Genomic DNA, 25,615 nt, shown 5'->3' with positions numbered 1-25,615 from the left:
CTGTATAATATTGGGGGTAAAGAGGTTTATTTAATAAATTTATTACAATGCAAAATATGGTCCTTTTCACAAAGTGAAAACACAAAAAAATGAGATGAAAAATGTCATTCTTCATAAAATATTTGATTTTAATGCAATTCTCCAATGCGGAAAAGGAGCTGAAAGTAGACTATTTTAGAGTAGCTGTTTTCTCCAACCTTTACCTCCCATCCTAAATCCCACAAATTTCAAAATGTGTTTAAAATGTCTTACCTCAGACCTTAATGTTATATTATTTAATAAGGAATGTGTGTTATGGTGTCCTCATAGTCGCCAAGATTTCAAAATGATTAGACAGTCAAACACAATACAAATTACCACTCCCTGGACACAATGAAAGAGCATGTTCAATATTTTTTTTGGGGGGGAGGGTCAGCACCCTATGACACCCACAGAGCTGGCTCCCATGTGTTTCCCTGCAACAAAAATGCTAAACAGATATAGAAAGAACACTGCAAGTTCTGGAAGGACCATTCATGCATACTTGGGCTGAAGGTCACCACTAAAACATGACCTCTAGAATTCTAGGGATGCTTCTTGATTCCTAAGTATGGGACCTCAAATTAACACCACATTACAAAGAATCTCATTAAACTTAGGCAACCAAAATCAATTTGTTCTTATTTACTTCAGGTCCATTTCAGGTTGATAAGACAGATGGTGATATTGTCTTCTCTAGATTATTGCAACTCTTTATACTGTATTTGGGAATCTCATTTAAACTGCAAAGAAGACTATGCTTAATTCAGAACACAGCTGTAAAACTGGTATTTGATCATGCTACGCATCTGCTGATGAAGCTTCATTGCCTTCCCGTGATAGCTTGAGTTGAGTACAAAATCTATTGCTTGGCATATAAATCTTTATTTGGCCTGACCCTAGAGGTTTTTTTTCCTTGAATTTATTTATTTACAAGCAGGAATCCTGCCGGGTTGCTTTTGACTTTTCCTACTACTAAAGGGCTATAAGATACAGGTTTATTTTTGCAAAATCTTTTTCTTTTTATGTGGTATTTATGTGGTAAAAAACTGGAATTGTTTACCATTTATTGTTTGTCTTGCTCCTATTTATTTTGGGAAGTTATTGAAACAGCAGTTAGGCGCCGAAACACTGTTTAACTGATCAGTGGCTATTTCTGGCTAGTTAAATAGCTTTGAATATCGAGCAGACTTTAATACGCAAATAAGACCCATATGAGTATTGGTTAAGAACATAAGAACATAAGAACATAAGCAGTGCCTCCGCCGGGTCAGACCATAGGTCCATCCTGCCCGGCAGTCCGCTCCCGCGGCGGCCCAAACAGGTCACGACCTGTCTGAATCACCAGAAGGGGCTCCCTTGCCACCTTGGTTTCTCACTGAAGTCCTATCTTCCCATCGAAGTCCTAACCCTCCAGTCTTGCACATGCACGACCTGGTTGGGTTTCTATACTTATTACCTGGTTAGCTTTCTATACTTGTTTTATATCCCAGCTCCTCCCTCAGTATCCCATGATCCCTTTATCCCTCAGGAATCCGTCCAATCCCTGTTTGAATCCCTGTACTCTGCCTGATCACTTCCTCCGGTAGCGCATTCCAAGTGTCCACGACCCTTTGGGTGAAGAAAAACTTCCTTGCATTTGTTTTGAACCTATCTCCCTTCAGTTTCTCCGAATGCCCCCTCGTACCTGTTGTCCCCCTCAGTCTGAAGAATCTGTCCCTATCCACTCTCTCTATGCCCCTCATGATCTTGAAGGTCTCTATCATATCTCCCCTGAGCCTCCTTTTTTCCAGAGAGAAGAGCCCCAGCCTATCCAACCTCTTGGCATATGGGCAGTGTTCCAGCCCTTTTACCAGTTTCGTTGCTCTCCTTTGGACTCTCTCAAGTACCGCCATGTCCTTCTTGAGGTGCGGCGACCAATACTGAACGCAGTATTCCAGATGTGGACGCACCATCGCTCGATACAATGGCATGATGACTTCCTGCGTCCTGGTTGTTATGCCCCTCTTTATGATACCCAGCATCCTGTTGGCTTTTTTCGAGGCTGCTGCGCACTGTGCAGATGGCTTCAGTGATGCATCCACCAGCACACCCAAGTCTCTCTCAAGACTGCTGTCTCCCAACAATGCCCCCCCCCCAATTTGTAGTTGAACAACGGGTTATTTTTCCCTATATGCATGACCTTGCATTTTTCCACGTTAAAGCGCATTTGCCATTTGTTTGCCCAGTCTTCCAGCTTGTCCAGGTCCCTTTGCAGGTCCTCACACTCCTCCCTGGACCTAACTCTGCCGCACAGTTTGGTATCGTCTGCAAATTTTATAACCTCGCACTTTGCCTCCTTTTCCAGGTCATTGATAAATATGTTGAAGAGTAACGGCCCCAGCACCGATCCCTTGGCACACCGCTTGTGACTCCCCGCCAGTCAGAATATTGGCCCTTCACTCCGACCCTCTGCAGTCTACCCGACAACCAGTGCTTGATCCATCTGTGCACATCCCCTCCCACCCCGTGGTTCCACAGCTTCTTAAGCAGCCTTTCATGTGGCACCTTGTCGAAAGCCTTTTGAAAATCGAGGTAAATGATGTCTATGGGTTCCCCATTGTCCACCCAACTGCTTATTCCCTCAAAGAAGTACAGAAGGTTCGTTAGGCACGACCTTCCCTTACAGAATCCGTGCTGGCTTGTTCTCAGTAGGCCATTCCTCTCGATGTGCTCGCAAATGCCGTCCTTGATCATAGCTTCCACCATCTTCCCTATAATTGAAGTCAGGCTCACTGGCCTGTAGTTCCCGGGGTCACCCCTCGATCCCTTCTTGAAGATAGGTGTGACATTCGCCAATTTCCAGTCCTCTGGTACCTCACCAGTTTTCAAGGATAGGTTGCAAACATGCTGGATTGTGCCTGCTATTTCTTGTCTTAGTTCCTTCAGAACCCTTGGGTGGATCCCGTCCGGGCCCGGTGATTTACCGCATTTTAACCTGTCTATCTGTTTGAGGACATCCTCCTTACTTACCTTTATGTGCTCCAATTTTTCGGCCTGTTCCCCACTCATGAGCTCCTCTGAGTCCGGTATATTAGATGTGTCTTCGCTCGTGAAAACCGACGAGAAGAATGTGTTCAACCTCTCAACTACCTCTTTATCCTCCTTAATCACTCCCTTCCTATCCCCATCGTCCAACGGCCCCACCTCCTCTCTCGCTGGTCGCTTCCCCTTTACGTAACTGAAGAATGCCTTGAAGTTTTTCGCCTCCCTGGCCAGCCCCTCTTCGTATTCCCCTTTCGCTTTTCTAACCTCTCGGTAGCATTCCTTTTGGCATTTCCTGTGTGCCTGGTGATTTTCCTCCGTTGGGTCCTTTTTCCATCTCCGGAAGGATACTTTTTTGTCATTTATTGCCCTCTTTACTTCAGTTGACATCCAAACCGGGTCCTTTGATCGCTTGTTCTTGCAGCCTTTCCTGAAACTGGGGACGTACATTCTTTGTGCTTCCTGCAGGGTGTCCCTGAATATGGTCCAGGCGTTTCCCACAGTCTCCATCCTAAAGATGTTTCTGAGCTTCCTCCCCACCATTTCCCTCATAGCAACATAGTTCCCTTTCTTGAAGTTGAGCGCAGTTGTTGCGGTCCTCCTTACTATGGGTGTCCCCCTTTCTAATGTGAATCTGATCGCGTTGTGATCACTGTTGCCTAGTGGTCCTCCCACTTCTACCCCTCTTGCAGTTGAGAGTGACTTATAAGATGGTTCTTGTAAATATATCATAATTCTAAAAGGCAACGCTGACAGAGTAGAGTAACCAAGGCACTAGAGACTAAATTCTATATATAGTGCCATGAAATTGGTGCTGAAAAAAATGAGCACTAAGCGCTATTCCATAAACAATGCTCCAAGTTGGGTACTTTTTACAGAATATCATTTGGCTCTGGGATCTGCACCCACACAATTTTAGGTGCGCTGATTTCACCCTCTGAAACCTGGTGTAAATCCTTGCACCTAAATCATGTACAGTCGACTCCACTTAAGTGCATGGCCTCCGGACCGGACCGCCACGTGCGCTTAAACAGAGTGTGTGCTTAATTGGAATCCCACTTTTTAGTCATGAAAAATCACAGTATGCTGTAGTCAAATGCAATAAAACTTTTATTCAGCAAAAAACCCCCACATGTAAAACAATTCTACACGGTTCAGTTTTAGAATCAGCACAGTTCCGTCTAATGCAATACACTGCAAACCTTTTTTTAAACCAACATTCTACTGAAATAATCAGTTATTGTTTTCTGCACGCAGATTGCATGATTCAGGCTGTGTATCTGACTACTCATGCTGTAAAATTGTCCACAGTCGTGACATCCATTTATCTCCAGATAACAACGTAGCGTGTGTAGGAACTTCAGCGTGTCTGAGAAGGAAACAATCTCTGCAGGTGTTTCATTAGTCATGATGACCGCAGCAGTATCCCCGTCATCATCAGACTTGGTTGTCTGCAGTGTCCTTTATAATTGTACAGATATTGGAATTAGTGCTGTCAGATGATGTGGGCACATCGTTGTCAACGGCGACATACAGCTCAAACTCTGGTGGCAAGAGTCCAACTGGGAATTCAATGGACGAAGTGTCAGCTTCAGTTGTCTCAGATGCGTGAATGAAGCTCGCTCGTCGATAGCAATTTGAAATCGTTGATGATGAGACTCGATTCCATGCCTCCCGTACCATGTGAAGAGAGTCGAGCACCGTCATTTTTCTCGCAAGCTCAGCAGCTTGGGGGCTGGATTCAGTGCTTGCATCAATCACTCCCATCACATATCTTAGGACGAGCGACCTGTAATGACGTTTGAAGTTGGCAATTATTCTCTGGTCCATGGTTAGATCAAAGAGGTCGTGTTTGGTGGCAGAAACACAAGTTTGATGTTGGTTAGTCGTACGTCATTACTGTGTGCTGTACAGTTATCACACAGCATTACAATGTGTCTCCTACGCCTTCTCATCAGATTGTCAAGCTTCTGCAACCATTCAAGCCACAGTGTAGCCATCATCCATGCATTTTTATTGCTTTCATATTCAACAGGCAGGCATTTAATGTTTTTGAAGCACCGAGGATTTCTATTCTTCCCAATTATCAGTGGCTTGAGCTTTTCACTACCATCCATATTGCAACTGAGCAGCAATGGCAATTGTTCCTTTGGCACCTTGAAACCAACAGTTTCACTGCATTTGAAAGTCAATGTTCCATCAGGGATGGCACGCCAGTACAGGCCCGTCTCATCGGCGTTGAAAGCGTCGCATGGTTCATATCCACCAATGACTGATGGCAACACTTCCAAGACCCATCTTTCTGCACCAAACTCATCAGTGTCTTGTTTTTCACCATGCTGCTTCTTAAATTTTATGCTGTTATGAACTTTCCACCTCTCTAGCCATCCGTTTGTTGCTTTGAAGTCTTCTACACCCAGTTTTTCGAATAGCTGTGCTGCTTTCTCCATCAGCAGAGGCCCAGCAATTGATGATTTCTAGTTTCAGCAAACCATCGCAGCAAGGCCTGTTCAACATAAGAACATAAGAAGGTGCCTCCGCTGAGACAGACCAGAGGTCCATCCTGCCCAGCAGTCCGCTCCTGCGGCGGCCCATCAGGCCTATTGCCTGAACAGTGGTCCCAGACTAATTTTGTAACTTACCTCTAATCCTCAACATCTCCAGCCTTCCCAGTTCTTTTCCGTTTCCTGGTAAGATTGCTGTTGTTTTGCCAGTCTTTCAATTTGGCTTGCTTTTTTTAATGAATCTGATAAATCTGGCTAGGATGAACACTGTAATGTTTTGCAATAGAGACCAGATTCTCCCGTTGGTCAAGTCTCTTTAAGACATCGATAAGTTCAGCCAAAGACAATGACTTTTGTCCAGCGTGGTAGACACGTTCAGCCAGAGACAATGACTTTTGACCAGCCAAAGACAAAGGTTTTTCTCCACGAGACACCATGGGTCACCCTTTGAAAGTTCGAACACCTGGCCAGGCCTATAATGCTGATCCGAAGCATGTGACTCATCAACGTGAGAACGTGATTGCTTTTAACTGGAGTGAATGTAACATGAACGCATAGAGGTGGGACTGCTCGGGGGAAGGGGGTTGGGGCTATAGCTCTTTGGTACAGAAAATATAAAAACCCTGGTATGCAGGATGTTTTCACCACTGTACTGCTGTTCTACACTGTTTTGTACTGCTGTTATGCAATGTGTTCTGTATGCTGTTCCTTGCTTACCAATAATAAAGATATTAAAAAAGGGCTTCTCACTCTCTGCTCCCTCCCCCCTTACCTAGGGTTACCATATTTTACAAAGGAAAACCCCGGGCACATAACCCCACCTATTCTGCTTCCAACCCTACCCAGTCCTGCTCCCATGCCTCTGTTGATAAAACTAATGACAACAAGATGTTAATAGCAATTCTTACTGCGGTTGCAATTCAAACTATTTTAAGAACATGGAAAGATATGTCTTTATTGTCTTTTCAGTTTTGGTGGAACTCTGTTTGTTTGACAGGGAAATATGAGACTGTAATAATGGAAAAGAGGCAAAAAGGCTAAATTTCAGAGGTTATGGTCACCCTTACAAGAATATGTTGACAGAGGATGAGTACTTGTTGTAAGAATGGTTATGTACGTTGGTATATGAATGTTAGTGTAATTTCACTCTCTCCATTTGAGGTTTGGTGGGTTGGGTGGGCTGGATTGAATGATTGTTTTTGAATATCCTATGCTATGTTATAATTGTGTTTATGAACATATTTTTCCAATTTTGTATTCTCTCCTGTTTGAATTCATTATTTCTTGTATAAAATTTCAATAAAATTTTGGAATTGGAAAAAAAAAAGCCTTTTCTCTTTTGCAACAAGCTCTGGTCATGCCTGGAGCATGTGTTGATGTGTGTGATGTCAGAGGCCCTCCATATGTGGCTGGAGTTTGTCTGGGCTTTCCAAAACCCAGACAAATGTCGTGTATTGAAAAACCCGTCTGGGAGCAAAGAAAACATGTCCGGATTTTCCCAGATGTCTGGTAACCCTACCCTTACATTTAGAGTAACCTATCCAAGAGCCTTCAGCTCTCCATTTAAACTTATGGATTTGTATTCCCTTGGCTTTGTTTCTCCTCCATCTGTCCGAGCCATACTAGCACTGCCTGTATGGCATATATTAATTTGGGGAGAAGTACCATATTTATGAGTGCTATATGGCAGTATAATGAGAAAATTCTGATCTGATCCACTTTATTGATTATATTTTGCATTCATTTCCTCAGGGATTCTGCTAATGTAGATCCCAAGATACTTTAATCCTCCTTTTCCCATCGCCACTTTCACACAATTTAACAAAAATTCCCTTTCATTTTCTGTGGTACTATCTTCCTTCAAAGCTAGGGCCTCTGATGTATCATAACTGGTTTTCAGCCCAGCGAAGTTCCCAAATTTCTCTATCAGTTTCACTATGTTACTTACATTGTCTTTCTCTCTGTATACAAATAGCAATATACTATATGCATACATTCTAATTTCGCAGTCCATCTTCCTCCACCCTCATCCTGAGGATCTCTGGCTTTGTGTGAATTCTAACTGCCAGGGCTTCCAAAAATGTCATGTTCTTGCACAAAATGACAAAAAAAAAAAAAATCTGATTTTTTTTCTGTACCATAAACAGTGCTCACTGAAAACTACTTTCCACTTGACATTCAGCCAGCTGCAGTCAGCATTTTCATAAATATTGAGTGACACAGCCTGCTTTCTGCGTGTTCATAACTGTTGACCTCCATAGTCTTCTTTGCGCATTTTCATAAATGCTCATCACCACAGCTATCCTCTTTCTATATAGGGATCCTCTGTGTTTATCCCATGCATTTTGAATTCTGTCACTGCTTTTGTCCCTACCACCTCCACTGGGAAGGTATTCCAGGAATCCAGCACCCTTTCGATGAAAAAGTATTTCCTAAGACTAACCCCCTCTTTTATGAAACTGCGATTGCAGTTTCTAGTGCAGAGAGCTGCGCTGAATGGCCCACGCTGCACCCGACACTCATAGGAACTCTAAGAGCTTCGGGAGCAGCGCAGGCCATTCAGCGCGCCTCCCCACGCTAGAAAATGGTATCGCAGTTTCATAAAAGGAGGCCTAAGTGTATAGCCCTCAATGGAGACTGCCCCAACTTTGTTGGTTGGGCTGAGAACTTCTTTTCAGCGGCCCCTTGTACAGCCCACAGACATATCAAGATACACTTGAAAATTCTCTTTAATTAGGACAGTAGCACTCAATATAATTGGATTGATTTCTGTATCTTTCTCTCACATTTTCTTGGTTGTCTGATTGAATTTGCTGATACTTGAGGGTCTTTTCTTTTTCCATGTGTAATACAAATTAGTCACTCGGCACTGACACTTCTATTAATATTGCTCTTGTGTTTTTTTCTCCTTTGTCACAATGCTCAGTTTTCTTGTAACAAGCTTTTTATCTGTGGAAATAGGAATGTCTCAGGTAATCACAACTTCTTCATTCTCCACAGTTCTGTCTGGGTCATGATCCCAGTGTTTTTTTGGCACAGCAATGTAATGGTGTTTACATAGCTTTCAATGGGTGAGATGTGCTAGTCCATTGTTCCTTCCTGTGTACAATTTTCTGCACATCAGCATGTCGTACCCAAATGTGTGACCGTTTTCAGTTCCGTGTGCATTTGTCTCCTTTATCAGTTTTTCTATGCTGGCTCTGAACTGTCTGATCTCAGTAGCATAGCGAGGGTGGGAGGCACCCAGGGCAGTGGCACCCGCCTGCCCTCTTCTCCACACCCCTGCTCCTTCCCTGTCCTGTGCCCCTTCAGTTCCCCCATACCTCCTTAACTTCCCCAGTGTGAGCAGCATCTCCCTTTGACATCAGTTCCTGGACACGGGACCGGGAAGGGAGAGCCGAGGCCGGCGCAAGCAGTGGTTGAAGCTGCTGCTCATGCTGGTGAAGAGCTAGAGGTACAGAAGTGTAGACGCATGTGCGGCAGGGAAGGAGTGGGGAGGGAGGGGGAGGTGTGGAGAGGAGGAGAGGAGGAGAGGTGCTGGCGTCCCCCCCTAAGATGGTGCTTGGGCTGGACAGCCCTCCTGCCCCTCCCCTTACTACACCACTATCTGAAATTTAAGAAAGGTATTGAAAACTGTAGTGAATTTATAGAATGCTGTTTTTATGTATATGTTATTTGATAGTTAGGTATGTATTTTTGTAAGCCGCTTAGGTTTAAGCGGGTTAGAAATGTTATAAATAAGTAAATAAAATTGTGCATAATCTTTAGGTCCAAATTTACCCCACCTGGGTGAGGTTTAGTTCCACCTGTGGTTTCTGAAGCACCTCTCTGTTTTTTCTGTCATATTTGTGTTTTAGGCTTTGCTTTTCCTTGATTCTTAGTCTAATTCTTTACAGAGTTTTCTTCTCTTGTTTTGCATATTATGATGCTTCCATCCCTCTACATCAGTGTTTCTCAACACGAGGTACTAGGGTTATGCGAGCCGCTTGTGTGTGTGTGGGGGGTATGAGGCGCAGGTCTCTCACTCCCCTGCCTCAAGTGGCATGTCCCCCTCTGCCAAAGAGCCTTCTCATCCACGCGCTCGGGAAGGTCCTGTTGGCTCCACCCACTTTGACGTGTTTGTGTCAGAGGAGCGGTACCAACAGGGCTTCACGAGTGACAGACCCCAAGGCTCTGTGTCAGTTAAGCTAGCACCGGTGCCAGGCCTTGTATAGACTCCGGACTCCCTGACAGGCTCTTCATTGCTGGAGGGCTTTTCATCGCTGGAGTTAGCTTGTGGGGCCACCCCGGCTGAGTGTGTGAGTGAGAAGGAAAAATGGTAGACATGGGGAAATGAAGAAAGAGGAAAATTGTTGGGCATTGAGAGAAAGAAGAGTAAGGTAGAGATACATGAGGAAGAGAAGGATGAGAGGGAGAAATGATGGATATGGTCGTGGACAGGGAATAGTGGGACAGATTGAAAGGGATGAAAGGGGGAGAAATGTTGGACATCGTGGTGGAGGGAATGGAGGGAGTGATGTGGCATGTGCTGGAGAGGGGTGATAGAAGGAGAAATGTTGGGCATGGGGCTGGTGGGCAGTGGTAAAAGACACTGCACATGAACCGGGGGATGAATGTTGGATATGGGAGTAGAGGGGGTGGAAGAGATGCACCATGGATCTTTCTCTCTTTCCCCATTCCCTTTGCAGTAATGGAGGGAATGAGAGAAAGCCAGATGGACAATGAGAGAGGGAGACATGTTGCCAATGGGGTGGAGGAGAGAAGAAGAAAAATTGGACTCATGGAGGAACAGAGAGAGATGTTGGTTGGGGAAGGGAATGAGGTCCCGAAGAGAGGCAGAAATGCTGGATGCACAGTCAGAAGAAAGTGCAACCAGAGACTAATAAGATCACCAGACAACATAGATAGGGAAAATTATTTTATTTTCAAACTAGTCGTTAAGCCCGTTACATTAACGGGTGCTAGAATTTATGTCAGTCTGTATTTTTCTTTCTGTCTCTTTCCTCCCTCCATTTCCCTGTGTAGCGCTGTCTCTGCTTTCTTCCTCAGTCTGCACTCTCAAGCTGTAACATTACTGCTTAGCTTTTTCTCCCTGCAAGCATCTCTGCTCTCTTTCTCATCCCCAGTCTCTTTGCTATTTTTCTCTTCTTGCAGGGGTCTCTGCTCTCCTTTCTCTATATGTTCCTGATTCCTGCAAACTTCTGTTTTCTCTGTATGCTCTTGATCCTGTGTTTCCCTGTAGGTGTCTTTTCCCTTTTTTATTTTTTTTTTATTCCTTCTTCATGTATGGTTGATTTATTAAAAGTTTTTTTATTTTTCCTATTTGTTGCATGCCTGTCTCCTTGGCCGCTGTATGTTTCTAATTTTTTGCTTTGTGTGTTTGTTTGTGTTTTTTTGCTGATTGTCTACTTGGTCGCTGTCAGTCTGTCTGTCTCATTGGCTGCTGTATGTCTGTATGCCTTTTTTTCAGTCTAACTCCTTGGCCACTGTATGTCTGGAAGGTTTTTTTTCCTGAATTTATCCTTGGGCATTGTAATTTTTATTTTTTTCTGTTTGTCTCCTTGGCTGTTTGTATTTTTTTGCTGTCTCTCTGTCTGTCTACTTGGACGCTGTATGTAAGTATGTCTGTCTCCTTGGCTGCTGTATGTCTGTTTGTCATTTTTTTTTCCTGTGTCTCTCTCTCCTTGTCCTCTGTGTTTTGTTATTTTTTTCAATCTGTCTATTTAGCCCCCTGTCCTTCTGTGAGTGTCTGTGTCACTCTCTCTCCTTGTCCTCTGTGTTTTGTTATTTTTTCAATCTGTGTCTTTAGCCCCCTGTCCTTCTGTGACTGTCTGTGTGTCTCTCTCTACTTGTGCACTGTTGTTTGTTTGTTTTTTTCAATCTCTCTTTAGCTCCTGATCCCCTCTCACTGACCCTTGCGCGACTGCATGTAATTCCGGTTAGGTTTCCATGGCAACCCTGCTCGCGGGTCTGTGAGTGTAGGGCCGTTTTGTCGGGTCTGGCGGCGCCGGGTTGGGAAGAGTCCTGGCTCCTTTTTTGGTTTGGGCCCGTGCAGAGGGGCTCAACAGCGCACAACCACCTTTCCTTCCCTCCCTCCATCTGGTGCTGTGCAGCTCCACCAATGTTAAAAGCAGCCGCGTCGAAATCGGAGCCCTGCCACTGCCGTAGCACTTTCCCCTCTGCCTTGGTCCCGCCCCTTCTCTGACATATGGGACCGCGGCAGAGGGAACGTGTTACGGTGGCGGCAGGGCTCCAATTTCAAAGCAGCTGCTTTTAACATAGGCGGAGCTGAACTGTACCTGATGGAGGAAGGGAAGGAACGGTGGGGCAAATTTGGTCAACGGCAGGAATTGTTTGGCGGACCAAGCACCGTGAAACCGTGAGGAAGTCCGTCGCAGCCTCGCAGCTAGGTAGGGGGACAACAATGGCGCTTATGCTCAAGCCCCCGCCGCAGCTCCTCTCTCGATCCTGGTGCGGTTCGAGAGAGGATTCGTGGCGGCGGCTTGAGCATAAGCGTGATTGTTGTCCAAGTTGCCGAGTTTGGTGACATAAACCTGCGCATGCGCACTAAAAAAACCCGACGGATCAGGGAACACGTTTTTTTTAGTGCGCATGCGCGTCCTACCATTTTATTATATTAGATTAGTGATTGAAATGCGTCAGTTTTGAGAATTTATATCTGCTGTCTATATTTTGCACTATATTTGTCTAATTATTTTGTAGCTGTTCATAGAAACATAGAAAAATGACGGCAGATAAGGGCCTTAGCCCATCAGGTCTGCCCACCCAAGTCTACTTTCCTAGAGATCACACTCCTAATGACCGATCTCCTTAACTTAACCCTCTAAGGGATCCCACATGGGCATCCCATTTGCTCTTAAAATCTGGCACGCTGTTGGCCTCGATTACCTGCACCGGGAGCTCATCGAGGCCAACAGGTGATATTGCATATTTTAAAGTCATCTGCCTTGACCTTTTTGAAACCCCCCCCCCCCGAATATAAATGATAATTAACATTTTCTCTGCGTACAGTGTGCTTTGTGTTTTTTAATTTTGTGGTTACCATTATGTATTGTTAATACATAATGTGTGTATATGGAAAATAATAATGTGTGTATATGGAAAATGAATAGAAGAAATTGCATTACAATTAGTACTATTATTATGGGGTGGGGTTAGGGGCAGAGCTTGATTAGGTCTGGAGTGGAGCTTGGGTGGGTCTGGGGAGGAGCTTGGGCGGGGGTATTCGGTTGATATTGGTTAGACTTAGGGGGTACTTAGCTTGAAGAAGTTGAGACACACTGCTCTATATGCTGCAGTCTCCAGAATTGTACACAATATTCTAAATGAGGTCTCACCAGAATCTATACAGAAAAGCAGACACCTACGTTTTGCTTGAGACATTGCTCATGTCCAGATTGCAAAGCATAGTGTGTAGTGTAGATGAAAATATTTTATAAATCAAAGCTCTAAGTTTGGGCCCTGCTCATGCTCTGTCCTAACTCACCTGAATGCCCACCTGCAAAGAACACACCATCACGTCTTGGCACTTACAAAATACTGCTTACCTGTAAAATGCTCATGCAGGTGTGTAAATAACTAGAATACCATCTATACATTCTCTTGTTGCCTTAAATTAGAATTACTCCCATGTTTCTGTGTGCCTACTGTATCTGCACATATAACCTTAGGCAATTTTAAGAGCCCACTTGACCATGTAAAATGTTGTTCTGCATTCTCAAGCCTCTTATAAAATTACCCTCTAAAAGTCAAATGAATTTATTCAACAAATATTCGACCCTCTTTAAGGATCACAACTAAGGACTTATCTCCTCTTTTCAGCAATGATCATGCCCAGAATGCAAACAGGATTTATTTCCTATTTGTTAATCTCCTAAATCACAATGAATCAGTTTTGAAAAGTTTCTCAAAGTACATGGGTGTGGTTTCCAACTCACTATTTTCTCATGAACAGCTGGGGTCAGCGGCAGGTTTTGTGACTCGTCATCCACCTCTGTTTATTAGGTATAAACAGGGGCAGGTCCACGAGTAAAGTTCTTTTGTAGATGGTATGTTATGGTGACCAAGTGTGCCATATTCTGGAACTTGTAGCCCTGTTCTTTTTTGCACTGTAAAAACAAGCGTGCAAATCCAAAAAATGCTTTGGGACAGGAGTTAAAGTGAAAAAACTAAGCATACAAAAAAGAAACACTACATAAAAAAAGAATAAGGAACCTTTTTGTCATGTTGAGGCCTACTTTTGTTGCTCAGAATGTCTTCTGGTTAGCGAAAATTGAGAAGTTGACCACAGTGAAAAGAGTTACGGGGGAAACATCTGCACTTAGGCCCTCTTTTACTAAGGTGCGCTAATCAAATTAGCGCATGCTAAACGCTAACGTGTGCATATCTAAGAACGTTTTAGCGTGCGCTAATTTGATTAGCGCACCTTAGTAAAAGAGGGGGTTACTCTTTTTAAGGTTCATAGTCTAAAGCGCGCGAGGACAAAGGCGCGCCGACAACCAAGCGCGGACAACTGAGCGCAGGACTTCATCGCGCCAAAGAAAAAACGTATATTAAAGGGCTCCGACGGGGGGTGTTGGTGGGGAACCCCCCCACTTTACTTAATAGAGATCGCGCTGGCGTTGTGGGGGGTTTGGAGGGTTGTAACCCCCCTCATTATATTGGAAACTTAACTTTTCCCCTGTTTTTTAGGGAAAAAGTTAAAGTTTTCAGTATAATGTGGGGGGGTTACACCTCCCCTACACCCCCCACATGGCAGCGTGAGGCAGCACGATCCCTATTAAGTAAAGTGGGGAGTTTCCCTCCCCCCACACCCCCTGTCAGAGCCCTTTAAAATACGGGTTTTCTTCGGCGCGATTAAGCCCTGCGCTCAGTTGTCCGTGCTCGGTTGTCAGCGAGCTTTTGACCCGTCACCGTTTTTAAATTTAAAAGTAAATGATTAGCTCTGTCTACAGCTACCATTACAATTATTATTACTAAACATTTATATTTATTTATTAAAAAAATTTATATACCATATAAATCCTATACGGTTTCCATAACAACAGCCATAAATATTAGATTATACACATGTTCAATACATAAAAACTTTGCCATAAGATTCAGAGAATCTATCCAATAAAGCATTTGCAGGTAATTTCCTCATATTACACTTCTCCCTCCGTATTCGCGGTTTCGATTATTCACGTTTTTTAGCTGGCTCCTCCCCCCCAAATTACATCAGTTTGCATAGAGAAATTGCTGATTCCAAGCGTTTACAGAGAAAATCGCTGATTCCCAGCACATTCTTCACCATGTTTTGCCTCTCCTTCAGGAACAGACCATGTTATTCGCAGTTTCACTATATTCACGATAGTTTTTAATAGAAAACAGCGAATAACATATGAAAAAGTTATTCACGGTTTTTCTGTATTTGCAATTCTGTTAATCCCCTATCATAGCGAATATGGAGGGAGAAGTGTACTCTTCAGTCTACCACCCTCAACCTCAAATCATGTCCTCTGGTTGTACCATTTTCCTTTCTCTGGGAAAGATTTTGTTCTACGTTAATACCTTTTAAGAATATCATTTTTAGATTTGATCTTTACCAGTGCCCATTTTTGTGTGCTATTTATAGAATTCCCCCCTGTTTGTTTTGTCTGTCTGTCTGTTCTAGTTGCATAAGCTCTGCAAAGCAGGGTCCTTCTGTTCTCTCTATCCATATTTTGCTGTGTACACTTTGTAGCACTATATAAACGCAATTGTTTATAAATGCTTTCTTGTGACGAGATACTATGTGATGTAATTCTTCTTTACGGGGAGGGTGGTGAATGCCTGGAATGAGGGAGGTGGTGGAGAGGAAAACGGTGACAAAGTTAAAAAAAAAGCGTGGGATGAACATAGAGGATCTCTAATCAGAAAATAATGGTATATATTGAAGGAACTAAGGCCAGTACTGGGCAGAATTGCACGATCTGTGTCTGTATATGGCCATTTGGTTGAGGATGAGCTGGGGAGGGCTTTGATGGCTGGGATGGTTTAGATGGGCTGGAATGAGCTTTGATGGCGAATTCAGTGGATGGAACCTAAGCACAGTACCAGGCAGAGCTTTGGGTTCTGGCCCAGAAAGAGCTAAGAAGGAAAATTTATATTAAATCTGTAATTTAAAGAGAGGGTAAGGTTGGGCAGACTGGATGGACCATTTGAGTCTTTATCTGCCATCATCTACTATGTTACTATGTAAAGGGCATTTGCCCCTCATAGAATAGTGCTTAGTGCCAGATATCCCGGTGTCCAAGTTGGGTGTGGAGACTCATTATTTTATACAACTGTACACAACATTTTGGAATGTCCATGCCCTGCCCATGCCCCATTTTGGGTTACCCACTATGGGATTTAGGTGCCCAGCATTATAGAATAGGATGCAGTCAGATGCATGCCCAAATCTGGCCGCCATATATAGAATTCAGGGTACACAGGGTAATTTTATAAGTTGCTGCTTAATTTAGGCACTAAGAATGCACATAAATGAGAGCATTTGATAATTTTTGCACACAAGGGGCCATTTATATGCATAAATAATCTCTTATAAAGTATTGACCACAATAAATATACTCACAGTGCTTGCATGGCATGGGCTCTTACCATGGGCGAACACATGGGCACAACATTGGCAGTGTGATGAAGTACAATCATTGATTATGAAATATGATAATTTGTGTGCAAACCTGCAAAAGGCAGGCACAGGGATCTACAGCAGCTCTAGGGCTAGTTTAAGCAATCATGCCTTAAATTAAGTAGGTGACATTAAAATAAAACAAAATAAATGAAAAAACCTAGGAAGGACTTGAAAACCGAAATGAAACATTTTCCAATGCATACCTCTAGCTATTTAAAAAAAAATGGTCCTACTTATGCACAGATGCTGTAGTATACAGTTTCCAAGGAGCTATGTTCTAGGAGTGGTTTAGACCAGAGACCTAGCTACCAATGAGCGAGCCTGGCAAAATACCCAGGTCTGCCAAGTGATAGAGGCTGCCTGCATCTCGATGTTTGGCACCTCCCTACTCCCTATGCTCAGCTACTTACTTACTCGCCAAGTCATCCACAGCTACAGCATCAGAGAGCGCAAAAGGTTGCCTCTCTGGATTGTGAAACCTAAACTCTTCTGTGTCCCACCGCACTAATGCAACTTCCAGTGGGCAAGACGCAGCAGAGGAAAAGTCCCACCAGCCAAAGAGGCAGCATTTAGTGCCGTCTCTGACTTAATAGCTGTGGAGGACCTGACAGGTGGTAAGTAGCTGAGTGCGGAGGGGGAGGCACCAGATCCGGGGAGAGGGCCCTGGATTCGGATGGAGGGGGGCATGTGCTGGGGAGAGGCCTAACTCAATCCTCCCACCCAAGGCCCACTGAGTCCCAGCTTCAAAGTATATGTGTGTTCACATTTTAGAGTGATACAATGTTAGATATATATCAAGGAAAATTTTCCCATGAGCATTTACACCTGCTTCAAGATACATGCTACGTCAGATAGTTTATCATTTGGACTGGGGTTCAGAGGTCAGCTTGAGGGGAGAACTGTGCTCATCACTCAAATATCCAAAATTACCTCAAAATGCCAAATGATTGGGTCTTGGAGTTTGAATTCTATGCTGCTCCCGATACTCATAGGAACTCTATGAGCATCAGGAGCAGCGCAGAACATTCAGTGCACCAGCCTATCACGGGTTTTGTAAAAGGGGGAGGGGTAAATCTGAGAGTTATTAATTTAAAGTTCTTGAAGCTATATATGGGTAATTGTAACAATGGTGAAACCAGATATAATCGTTAATTACTGCGATAGATGTGCTTGTTTTTAAGTGCAAATTAACTCATAATGCGGCTCAATAGTCGACAAGCAAACACGCCTTTCATCATCCATTATCTGCAGTCATTCTCTTTTTTAAAATTTAATTTCTGTCAGAGCTGAAAATCCAAGTTTGCAAAGATAAGAAGTTCCAAACGGTAGCAAAGCACTGAATGCTTTGTTGCTGAAGTTAGGATAACTACTGCATAAAAAATAAAAATAAAATTACTTGCCGTTAGTTTTCAAGGACCAATCATGTCAAAGAATGATGCTTGTCTGAGTGGTTGTATCCTTTTGCACACAGATGCTCATAACATTGTCAGACTCTTGCATATGTGACGTACATGTCATCTATTCTAGTGTATACTTATGAAGGGAATTTTTAAAAATAGAGTAAAATTCTGGAATCTCTCGTGGCACACCTGGAATCTCTTCGGGGCACCCCGCTGTGTTTGAGAGAGACTGCATGGATCTCATGCCTAACTTTGGGTGCTGCACTTATACTTGCTGAAACCTGGTATAAAGGCTGGTGAGTAATTAATGGCTCTTGAGTGTGTAAATGATCCTATTCCACATCATCACGCATAATTTCTGGGAACACCCCTGTCCTGCCAATAGCCACACCCCCCCTTCTGAAAGGCACGGTATGAAATGTAGGCGCTAATTTTACCGAATAGGGCACATGGCAGATCTGTCCATGAACCTAAATTTTTAGCCAATTAACACCAATTGATTGTTAATGGCTCATTAACTAATTAGTTTGTGCACAGATCTGGGATCCAAGCCCAAATTTAGGCGACCTATATAGAATATAGGGGCAAGTCTTTCTAAAAGTATAAAGGGATTTTTAAATGCTCAGACCGAAATGCCCATTGTTTCACCTAGATGCCCATATACAGTAATCCTCATGCTAAGTGTGCCAACCCTCATTTCAAAAAGGAAACTATCTTGAGAAGATTCCCTATCAAAACAAGCTTTTACCTGTTTCAAAACTGCCCTTATAATATTTGGAGTGACTCAGGGAAAAAAGTTTTAGAGTAGCAAGGTTGGGTGAAGTGGTGATTTAGTTACAGACAGAAACCAATTTACCAAATGGCTAAGCTGTAGGAACTGAATCTTTGCCCTAGAAACCAGCCTATATCCAGCTTCCAAAAGGATTTTCCTTAATTTCTCAGTACGACACCAAAAATGGAAATTTTAACATGCTGACCTGAAGTAGTAGGACATCCTAATCTTGCCTGAGATGTGGCTCACCTCTGAACCTTCTCCTCAGCCACTTGTGACGCCTGCACCGTGTGCTGGAACCTTTCCTTCAGGCTGCTTTGCTCACTCAAGTTTTGCTGCAGCTGCATGGCCAGCTCCTCGTTTTGGCGCTGAGTGATGCTCAGAACCTCCTCCCGGTTTCGCAGAGCTTCTTCGTAGGTGCTGATGGCAGAGCTGAACTGTTCCTTCAGAATCACTTCCTGTGATAAAGACTGATGCAAGCTAAGAAAAGAGGAGACCAGATTTCACGGATTTTATTATAACTACCTTTTTCACAGTGAAGTAAATTCCCCCTTCCCCAAAAAACTTATAATTAAATGTGTAATGAAATAAAGCATGCATGTAAATAAAATAAAGTACAGTGAGCCCAACAGTCAAAGGACTTATGCTCTGAGAGTAATATTCCTAAGTTGACCTCTTTGAGAATTCACTAGGGCTGAGGCCCTGTTCCTATAAACAGAAACACAGTACATACAGCATGTCAATCTTAAGTTAGCCACCACTTACAGAATTGTGCCTAGTGGAGCCTCAAATGGACTTAGGCACCAGTAGGCTTCTGAATCTTAGCTGCCCCCAATTTATGCCAGGGTTTTCTTGGCCTAAATACTGGCCTAAATCCACTTTAGGTGCCTACATGCAAAACACGTCCACGATCTGCCCGACCTGAAAGCGGTAGGTGCCTACTACTCAATTAATTTTAATTTAAGACAATGAGGTGCTAATTGCTCGTTATCTGGGCTGATTAGGCCTTTTAAATAATTAACCCCCCCCCCCCCCGTTACAAAAGTGTGGCAAAGGTTTTTAGTGCTGGCCGGCACGCTGAATGCTCTGCGCTACTCCAATTCTCATAGAGCTCCCACGAGCGTCAGAGCAGCGCAGAGAATTCAGTGTGCTGGCTGGCGCAAAAAACCTCTTCCTTGCTTTTGAAAAATGGAGGGGGGGGGATAAGTTAGGCGCCTAGATTGGCTAGGCGTGTTGATTTAGGCACCTACCTTGTTTCCCCCAAAATAAGACACTGTCTTATATTAATTTTGGACCCATAAAAGGCACTAGGTCTTATTTTGGGGGTAGGTCCTATTTTTTTCATGTACAATGATCATCTTTCCCTTCCTCTCCTCTACCCCAATTCTTCCTATTTCTTTTTTCTCCTCCACATGTGCAGCATCTTTCCTCCCCTCTCATCCATCCCCTTGTGCAGTATCTTTCTATCCCTCCCTTCCTCCCATCCCCCTGTGTAGCATCTTTCGATCCCCCCGCTGCCGCCGCGCACTCCCTCCCCTTCCCCCCCCCCCCGCCGACCCAGCTCTCCCTCCTATCCCAACCGCGAGACAGAAATAAATACTTATAACAAACTGGCAGCATCAGCAGCAATCTAGACAGGCTGCTTTGCAGCCTGGGCCATTCCTCGGCCACGTTGCTGCTGATGTCATCAGTGATGAGGCAGAGAAATTACTTTTGGAGGGCCCCTTTGTAATTTAAAACTGATTTTCAGAAAGCTAATTTACAGTACCTAACTATACTGGCTCTGAGTCTTTAGGCTAAGGATGTGTGTTCATTTTAATGACATTTCCTGTTTTAATTTGTTTTTCTTATATAGAAGAAATAAATGATGACACCAGTAACTGTCACTTTTTCCTGTGAAGAAACAAAACAGGGAAGAAAGTCCGGGAGGAAGGGTGAGAGCTCAGGAGGTATTTTTTTGCAGCAGGCCTCACATTTTATTTATATTGTTTTGTTTTTCATTTCATTTTTTTAATCCATGAAACTGGATATACAATAAACTGACAAAAGAATAGGCAATGAAGCAAAAAAATAGAATGAAAAATAAATGGCTGTTCCTATTTCTATCAGCCATGTCTGTGGCTGGATGTGGTTTTCAGTATGTGCCACAGCTGAAGGCAGTCACAGTTTTGAGTATAATGTTAGCAATTTTCTTATTATCTTGATAATTACTGAAAGACAGAGGGAGCTCATACAGCCATCCTGAAAACAATGATTGACTGACGCTTCATTCAATAGTCAGCTTCAGGTACAGCGCAAAACCTTTTTAGTTAGTGAGGCTTTTGCAAACCAATTACAAGTTCTGTCCCAAGCACTGCTTCCTCTAAGCCAGTAGTCTCCAACACGCAGCCTCCAAAGTCCTTCACTGCGGTCCTCAAATAGTTGTCTGAAATGTTCTTCAAAGCCTGCAAATGCATTAATTTCAAGCTTGCCCACTTCATATACTACCTGCAATCTCTTAAGTGTGTCTCATTTATGGAATATGCTACTGCTGAAAATCTAAAATAAAGTAAGTTTTTTAAATATATCCTTGAAAAGTTGTAGAATCAATATTATTATTCATTTTAAAAATTTAATATCCAGTCTAAACAAGCAGGTCAAGGTGGTTTACAAAATTAGTAGTATGTGTAAGCTTGAAATCTTGTGGTATCCTCAGAGCTTTCTTGTATTCATACTGCTCTAAGCTGAGCAGGACTCCTACAACTCATTGCAGCTAGAGGAGGTGGTGCTTTAATATTGCATTTTCATTTGCTGGAATCCTGCAGAGTTTGCCTACTCTCACTATTGAAAATGTGATAGCGAAACAGCACTCCCGCTGGCAAGATTATAGCTGGAGGACTCCTGCTCTGCTTAGAGCAGGGGTGTCAAAGTCCCTCCTCGAGGGCCGCAATCCAGTCGGGTTTTCAGGATTTCCCCAATGAATATGCAGGAGATCTATTTGCTTGCACTGCTTTCATTGTGTGCTAATAGATCTCATGCATATTCATTGAGGAAATCCTGCAAACCCGACTGGATTGCGGCCCTCGAGGAGGGACTTTGACACCCCTGGCTTAGAGAGAAAGAGCCCCCAAGCTGATGAAGCACTGGACATAATATTAGTTGAGCCGTGGTCACAATGGCCCACCCCATTCTGTTGCCTATGAATAGCCCAGTAACAACTAATAAAAGGTATAGTCAAACTGCAATATAAGAGAAAAAAGGCAACACAACAGAATAAGCATAAAATCCAGATCTAGTTGTACTACTGATAAGGAAGAAAACGTATTTTCATTCATGTTTTCCATGATATGGTCAGAAAAAGCAGCAGCAAAATTATTATAATTTCAACAGTACATGGTTTTATAGCAGTCTTTTTCAAATCAAAGTATACTTCATAATACTGTACAAGAGTGCCCCTGTAAATGAATAACCATTGAAGGAGGAGACCTTTTTAAAGGGAAAAGATGTGAGTTTCAGATTAGAGCAATCAGTTAAAAGTGAGGGAAAATCAGGTGACATGCCCTTCCATATGGCTCCACCCGACAACAGGAAATGAGTTCAGCTTACTGCTGCCTTTCATTTAACTAGACAACAGGGAAATTGTAACGCTCTTCTTTCTCCCTTCAGCTCTTTGGCAGCTTTCACACCATCCAGAAAGGCGTTGTTGGACTAACCAGCCTGGAAGATGGATGTCTGTATATTTCTGAAATATTTAATTATGAAGAACAGTGGGATCTGTTCAACTGAAAGGTGCAAGAATGATGCAAATTACTATAACGATAATGAAAGAATAGTGTTCTGTGTGTTAAGAGTGATCCGTTTCCTGCCAACAGACAAATGTCACTTTTTATGCACAGGGGAAAGAAGGACAAATATCTCTCCTCTATCAGCCAACACCTACACCTTATAGCCAGCACTGTGGTTTCTCCCCTCCCCCCCCCACCTCATCTTGATAACATTCAAACATGAGCTGGAAACGACTCAAATTACAGTTCACTCAGCTACGACAACAATTACAATACACCGTGTTATGTAACTTTAACTGTGAATACTGCAAAAAACAATCAAATCTAAAATCTATCATTATATGCGAAAACAAATGCATCGAAATAAACGCACACATGCTGTAAGCTACAGCCATTATATCTTTTTCTAAGCCTTCCTTGCCCAGAAGTTAGTCAAAAAAGAATGGTTTCACTTGTCACACAGAGTGTGAAATCTAAGGGCTCTTTTTACAAAGCCGCGCTAGTGGTTTTAGCGCGCACACGCCAGCCGAAAATCTACTGCCTGCTCAAAAGGAGGCGGTAGCGGCTAGCGCGCGTGGCAATTTGGCACACACTATTCCGCGCGTTAAGGCCCCAGCGCGGCTTTGTAAAAGGAGCCCTAAGTTTCAGGTAAACTATTTAGAGTTTATTGATTTTTAGTATGAAAAATGTTAGCTGAGTAACATTTTAGGGCTCCTTTTACTAAGCTGCGATAGCGTTTTTAGCACGCGCAGAATTTTAGCGTGCGCTAAACCCGCGCTACGCGGCTAGAACTAACGCCAGCTCAATGCTGGCATTAGTGTCCAGCGCACGGGGCAATTTGGCGTGCGCTAAATCCGCTATCGCAACTTAGGGCTCCTTTTACAAAGGTGCGCACTAGAATAGCGCGCGTTAGCCAAAAAACTACCGCCTGCTCAAGAGGAGGCGGTAGCAGCTAGCGCGCACGGCATTTTAGCGTACACTATTCCGCGTGTTAAGGCCCTAACGCACCTTTGTAAAAGGAGCCCTTAAAGAACAGATCAAATATGCATAGGGGAAGGGTACATATTGAGAAAGTAATGGCTTGAAGGAGTCTTTTCTTATAATAAAGACTTTTGGTTTACATAAGAATTAAGAAATAGGGCCCCTATATGTCAATAGGTTGTTATGTTGGAGTTTGCTGATATTTTCTCTTGGCAGCTAAATTAATTTTATCCTATTACACTTGTTGGAGTTCTCAGTAGCTCATAGTTATGAGTTAGACATATCGTATACCTTCAATATGTTTCATCCAGCATGTTTGCATTCTTCCAATTTCCTAAGATTATATGAAGACTGAGGAAGAATATAGTACTAAGTAATGCTTATTTTTGCCTAGAATTATATTTGAATATATTGAACTAAGTATTATTCTTGATTCTGATAGTTGATATTTGAAACCCAAGATATCCTGGACATCTAACCTCATTTTCTCCCAAAACATATGTATAAATTGACAATGAAAAATTATACATAATAATGTACATTCATAAGTATTACAGTGCCAGCACTTGTTAGTTTCTGAGATGCTGGCCTTCCATATTTTCAATGAAGTCCAAATATAAAGCAATGATCTAGGACCTCAGAAATCCATTGCTGGCTCAGAACTGTGCATGTGGCGGAACATACATTTTTAAAATAAATTAAATAAATAATTATTGCTGTTATTGACTATTGGTCTAATGTGTGCGTGTGTGTGTGTGTCTATGTGAAATAAAAATGTATCACTAAAGTGCTTGACCACCTTTAGGTACATTGGCTGGGTCTCACTATTCTGACCAACATTAATCCTGACCAGGGCCATACTGAGAGAAGGAAGACCACACAAGGTGCAAGGGAGATGAACGTGCAAAATTTGCTCCCTGTCCATTGTCTCCCCTGTAGTGGCCACAGTGCAGTGGAGAGGGTGGGACACTAGGCCAAATGTCCCAAAATATCTGATTACAATTCAGGATGCTTTTGACCCCTGACAGGCTAATTCAGCTATAATTTTGCCTCACTGCATTTATGAACCTGTATTACTGAATGTCCTAGAAAATCTGGAACTAGATATTTATAAATAAAATGGGACAAACCCAGAACTCCAGTAGTTTGTCCACCTAGATCAAGTTTCAAGTTTCAAGTTTATTTGGTGATTTGATTAAACGCCTATCAAAATACTAAGCGTTGTACAATAATAATTAAAATATTGACAAAAATACACAAAAACTAACATCTTAACATACTTCTTAGGGTTTTGTTTTGTTTTTTTGCTAATCTATAAGGATACATTAGGAAAAGGGGAGGGGGAGAACTACAATATTTATTAAGAAAAGATACAGCAAAGGAAAGAACAGTGGGAGGGGAAATCAAGAGTTGCTGGACTTGAAACGAATAGTCAATTGTAGGCAGCTTTAAATAAAAAGCATTTTAAACTATTTTTAAATTTCTGTAGATTCTTTTCAGATCGTATATATATAGGTAGGGAATTCCAAATCGTGGGGGCAGTTACTGAAAAGATTGTATTGCGTCGAGTACCTATTATTCTTAAGGATGGAATATTAAGAGTATGCTGAGAAGTGTAGATCAGGTGGTACCTTTAAGTCTAAGATTCCTGGAATGCCTTCCCGCAGGAGGCTTGAAGGTAAAAACGGTGATAGAATTCAAGAATGCGTGGGATAAACACAGAGGAACACTATATAGAAAAAGGATGGAAACCAATTCTAGCAAAACTTAAATGACCTCATAATTGGAGTGAGCCTTGATGGCAGCTTCAGAGATTAGAAAGTAAGACCAATGTCCGGAAGACTTCTGGGTTCCGTAAATGGCAAAAAACAAACAAACCCAGATCAGGTTCAAGGCTGGCGTGGGTTTCAACTGCAACTCCAGTAGCTGGGAAGTAGGACCGATGGCAGGCAGACTTCTATGGTCTGTGCCTCAAATTTGGTAGGGAGAGTTGGAGATTAAGGGCTCCTTTTACTAAGGTGCGCTAGCGGTTTTAGCGCACGCTCCAATGCCGCGCACGCTAAACGCTAACGCCTCCATAGAGCTTGCATTAGTATTTTTCGTTTAGCGCGTGGTTTGCCCGCGTTAATCTTAAGCGCGTGCTAAAAACGCTAGCGCACCTTAGTAAAAGGAGCCCTACGTGAACCGGTGTTTGGAAAGGTGAAGTCTGTGTAGGCTGCCAGATTGGATGGACTGTACAGGTCTTTATCTGCCTGCATTTCCTACGTTATAATGTAAGATGAATAGGCAATGCTCATAACCAACAAAGTAGACGTAGTGGATAGCTCGTTTGTAAACAATAAAAGAGAGCAGCTTATCCTTCACAGAGTATAAAACCAGGCTTTATTGTAAATAATTTGGAAGACATTCATACCATACTAAGAGCAGTGCATTGTAATAATAATAGAGCAATGTCTTCAAGAACAAGTTGACCC

At 42.9% G+C, this 25,615-nt stretch overlaps 1 protein-coding gene across 6 annotated transcripts in view; it reads right to left on the bottom strand.

The window, feature by feature from the left end:
• Positions 1 to 25,615, bottom strand: part of MIPOL1 (mirror-image polydactyly 1) — a 672,982-nt gene that overhangs the window by 73,070 nt on the left and 574,297 nt on the right. For 5 of the 6 annotated variants that reach the window (XM_033952866.1, XM_033952868.1, XM_033952871.1 and 2 more), the window contains one exon: positions 18,646 to 18,876. In XM_033952866.1, coding sequence (XP_033808757.1) covers positions 18,646 to 18,876 — 231 coding nt within the window. Of the gene's footprint in view, positions 1 to 18,601; positions 18,877 to 25,615 lie in introns of all 6 variants that reach the window. The other variant, XM_033952872.1, reaches the window with a different exon arrangement.

The sequence above is a fragment of the Geotrypetes seraphini genome, chromosome 7 (genome assembly GCF_902459505.1).
Source record: "Geotrypetes seraphini chromosome 7, aGeoSer1.1, whole genome shotgun sequence".
Lineage (NCBI taxonomy): Eukaryota > Metazoa > Chordata > Amphibia > Gymnophiona > Dermophiidae > Geotrypetes > Geotrypetes seraphini.
Note: the sequence above shows the minus strand (reverse complement) of the source record. Positions and strands in the feature narration are given on the sequence as shown.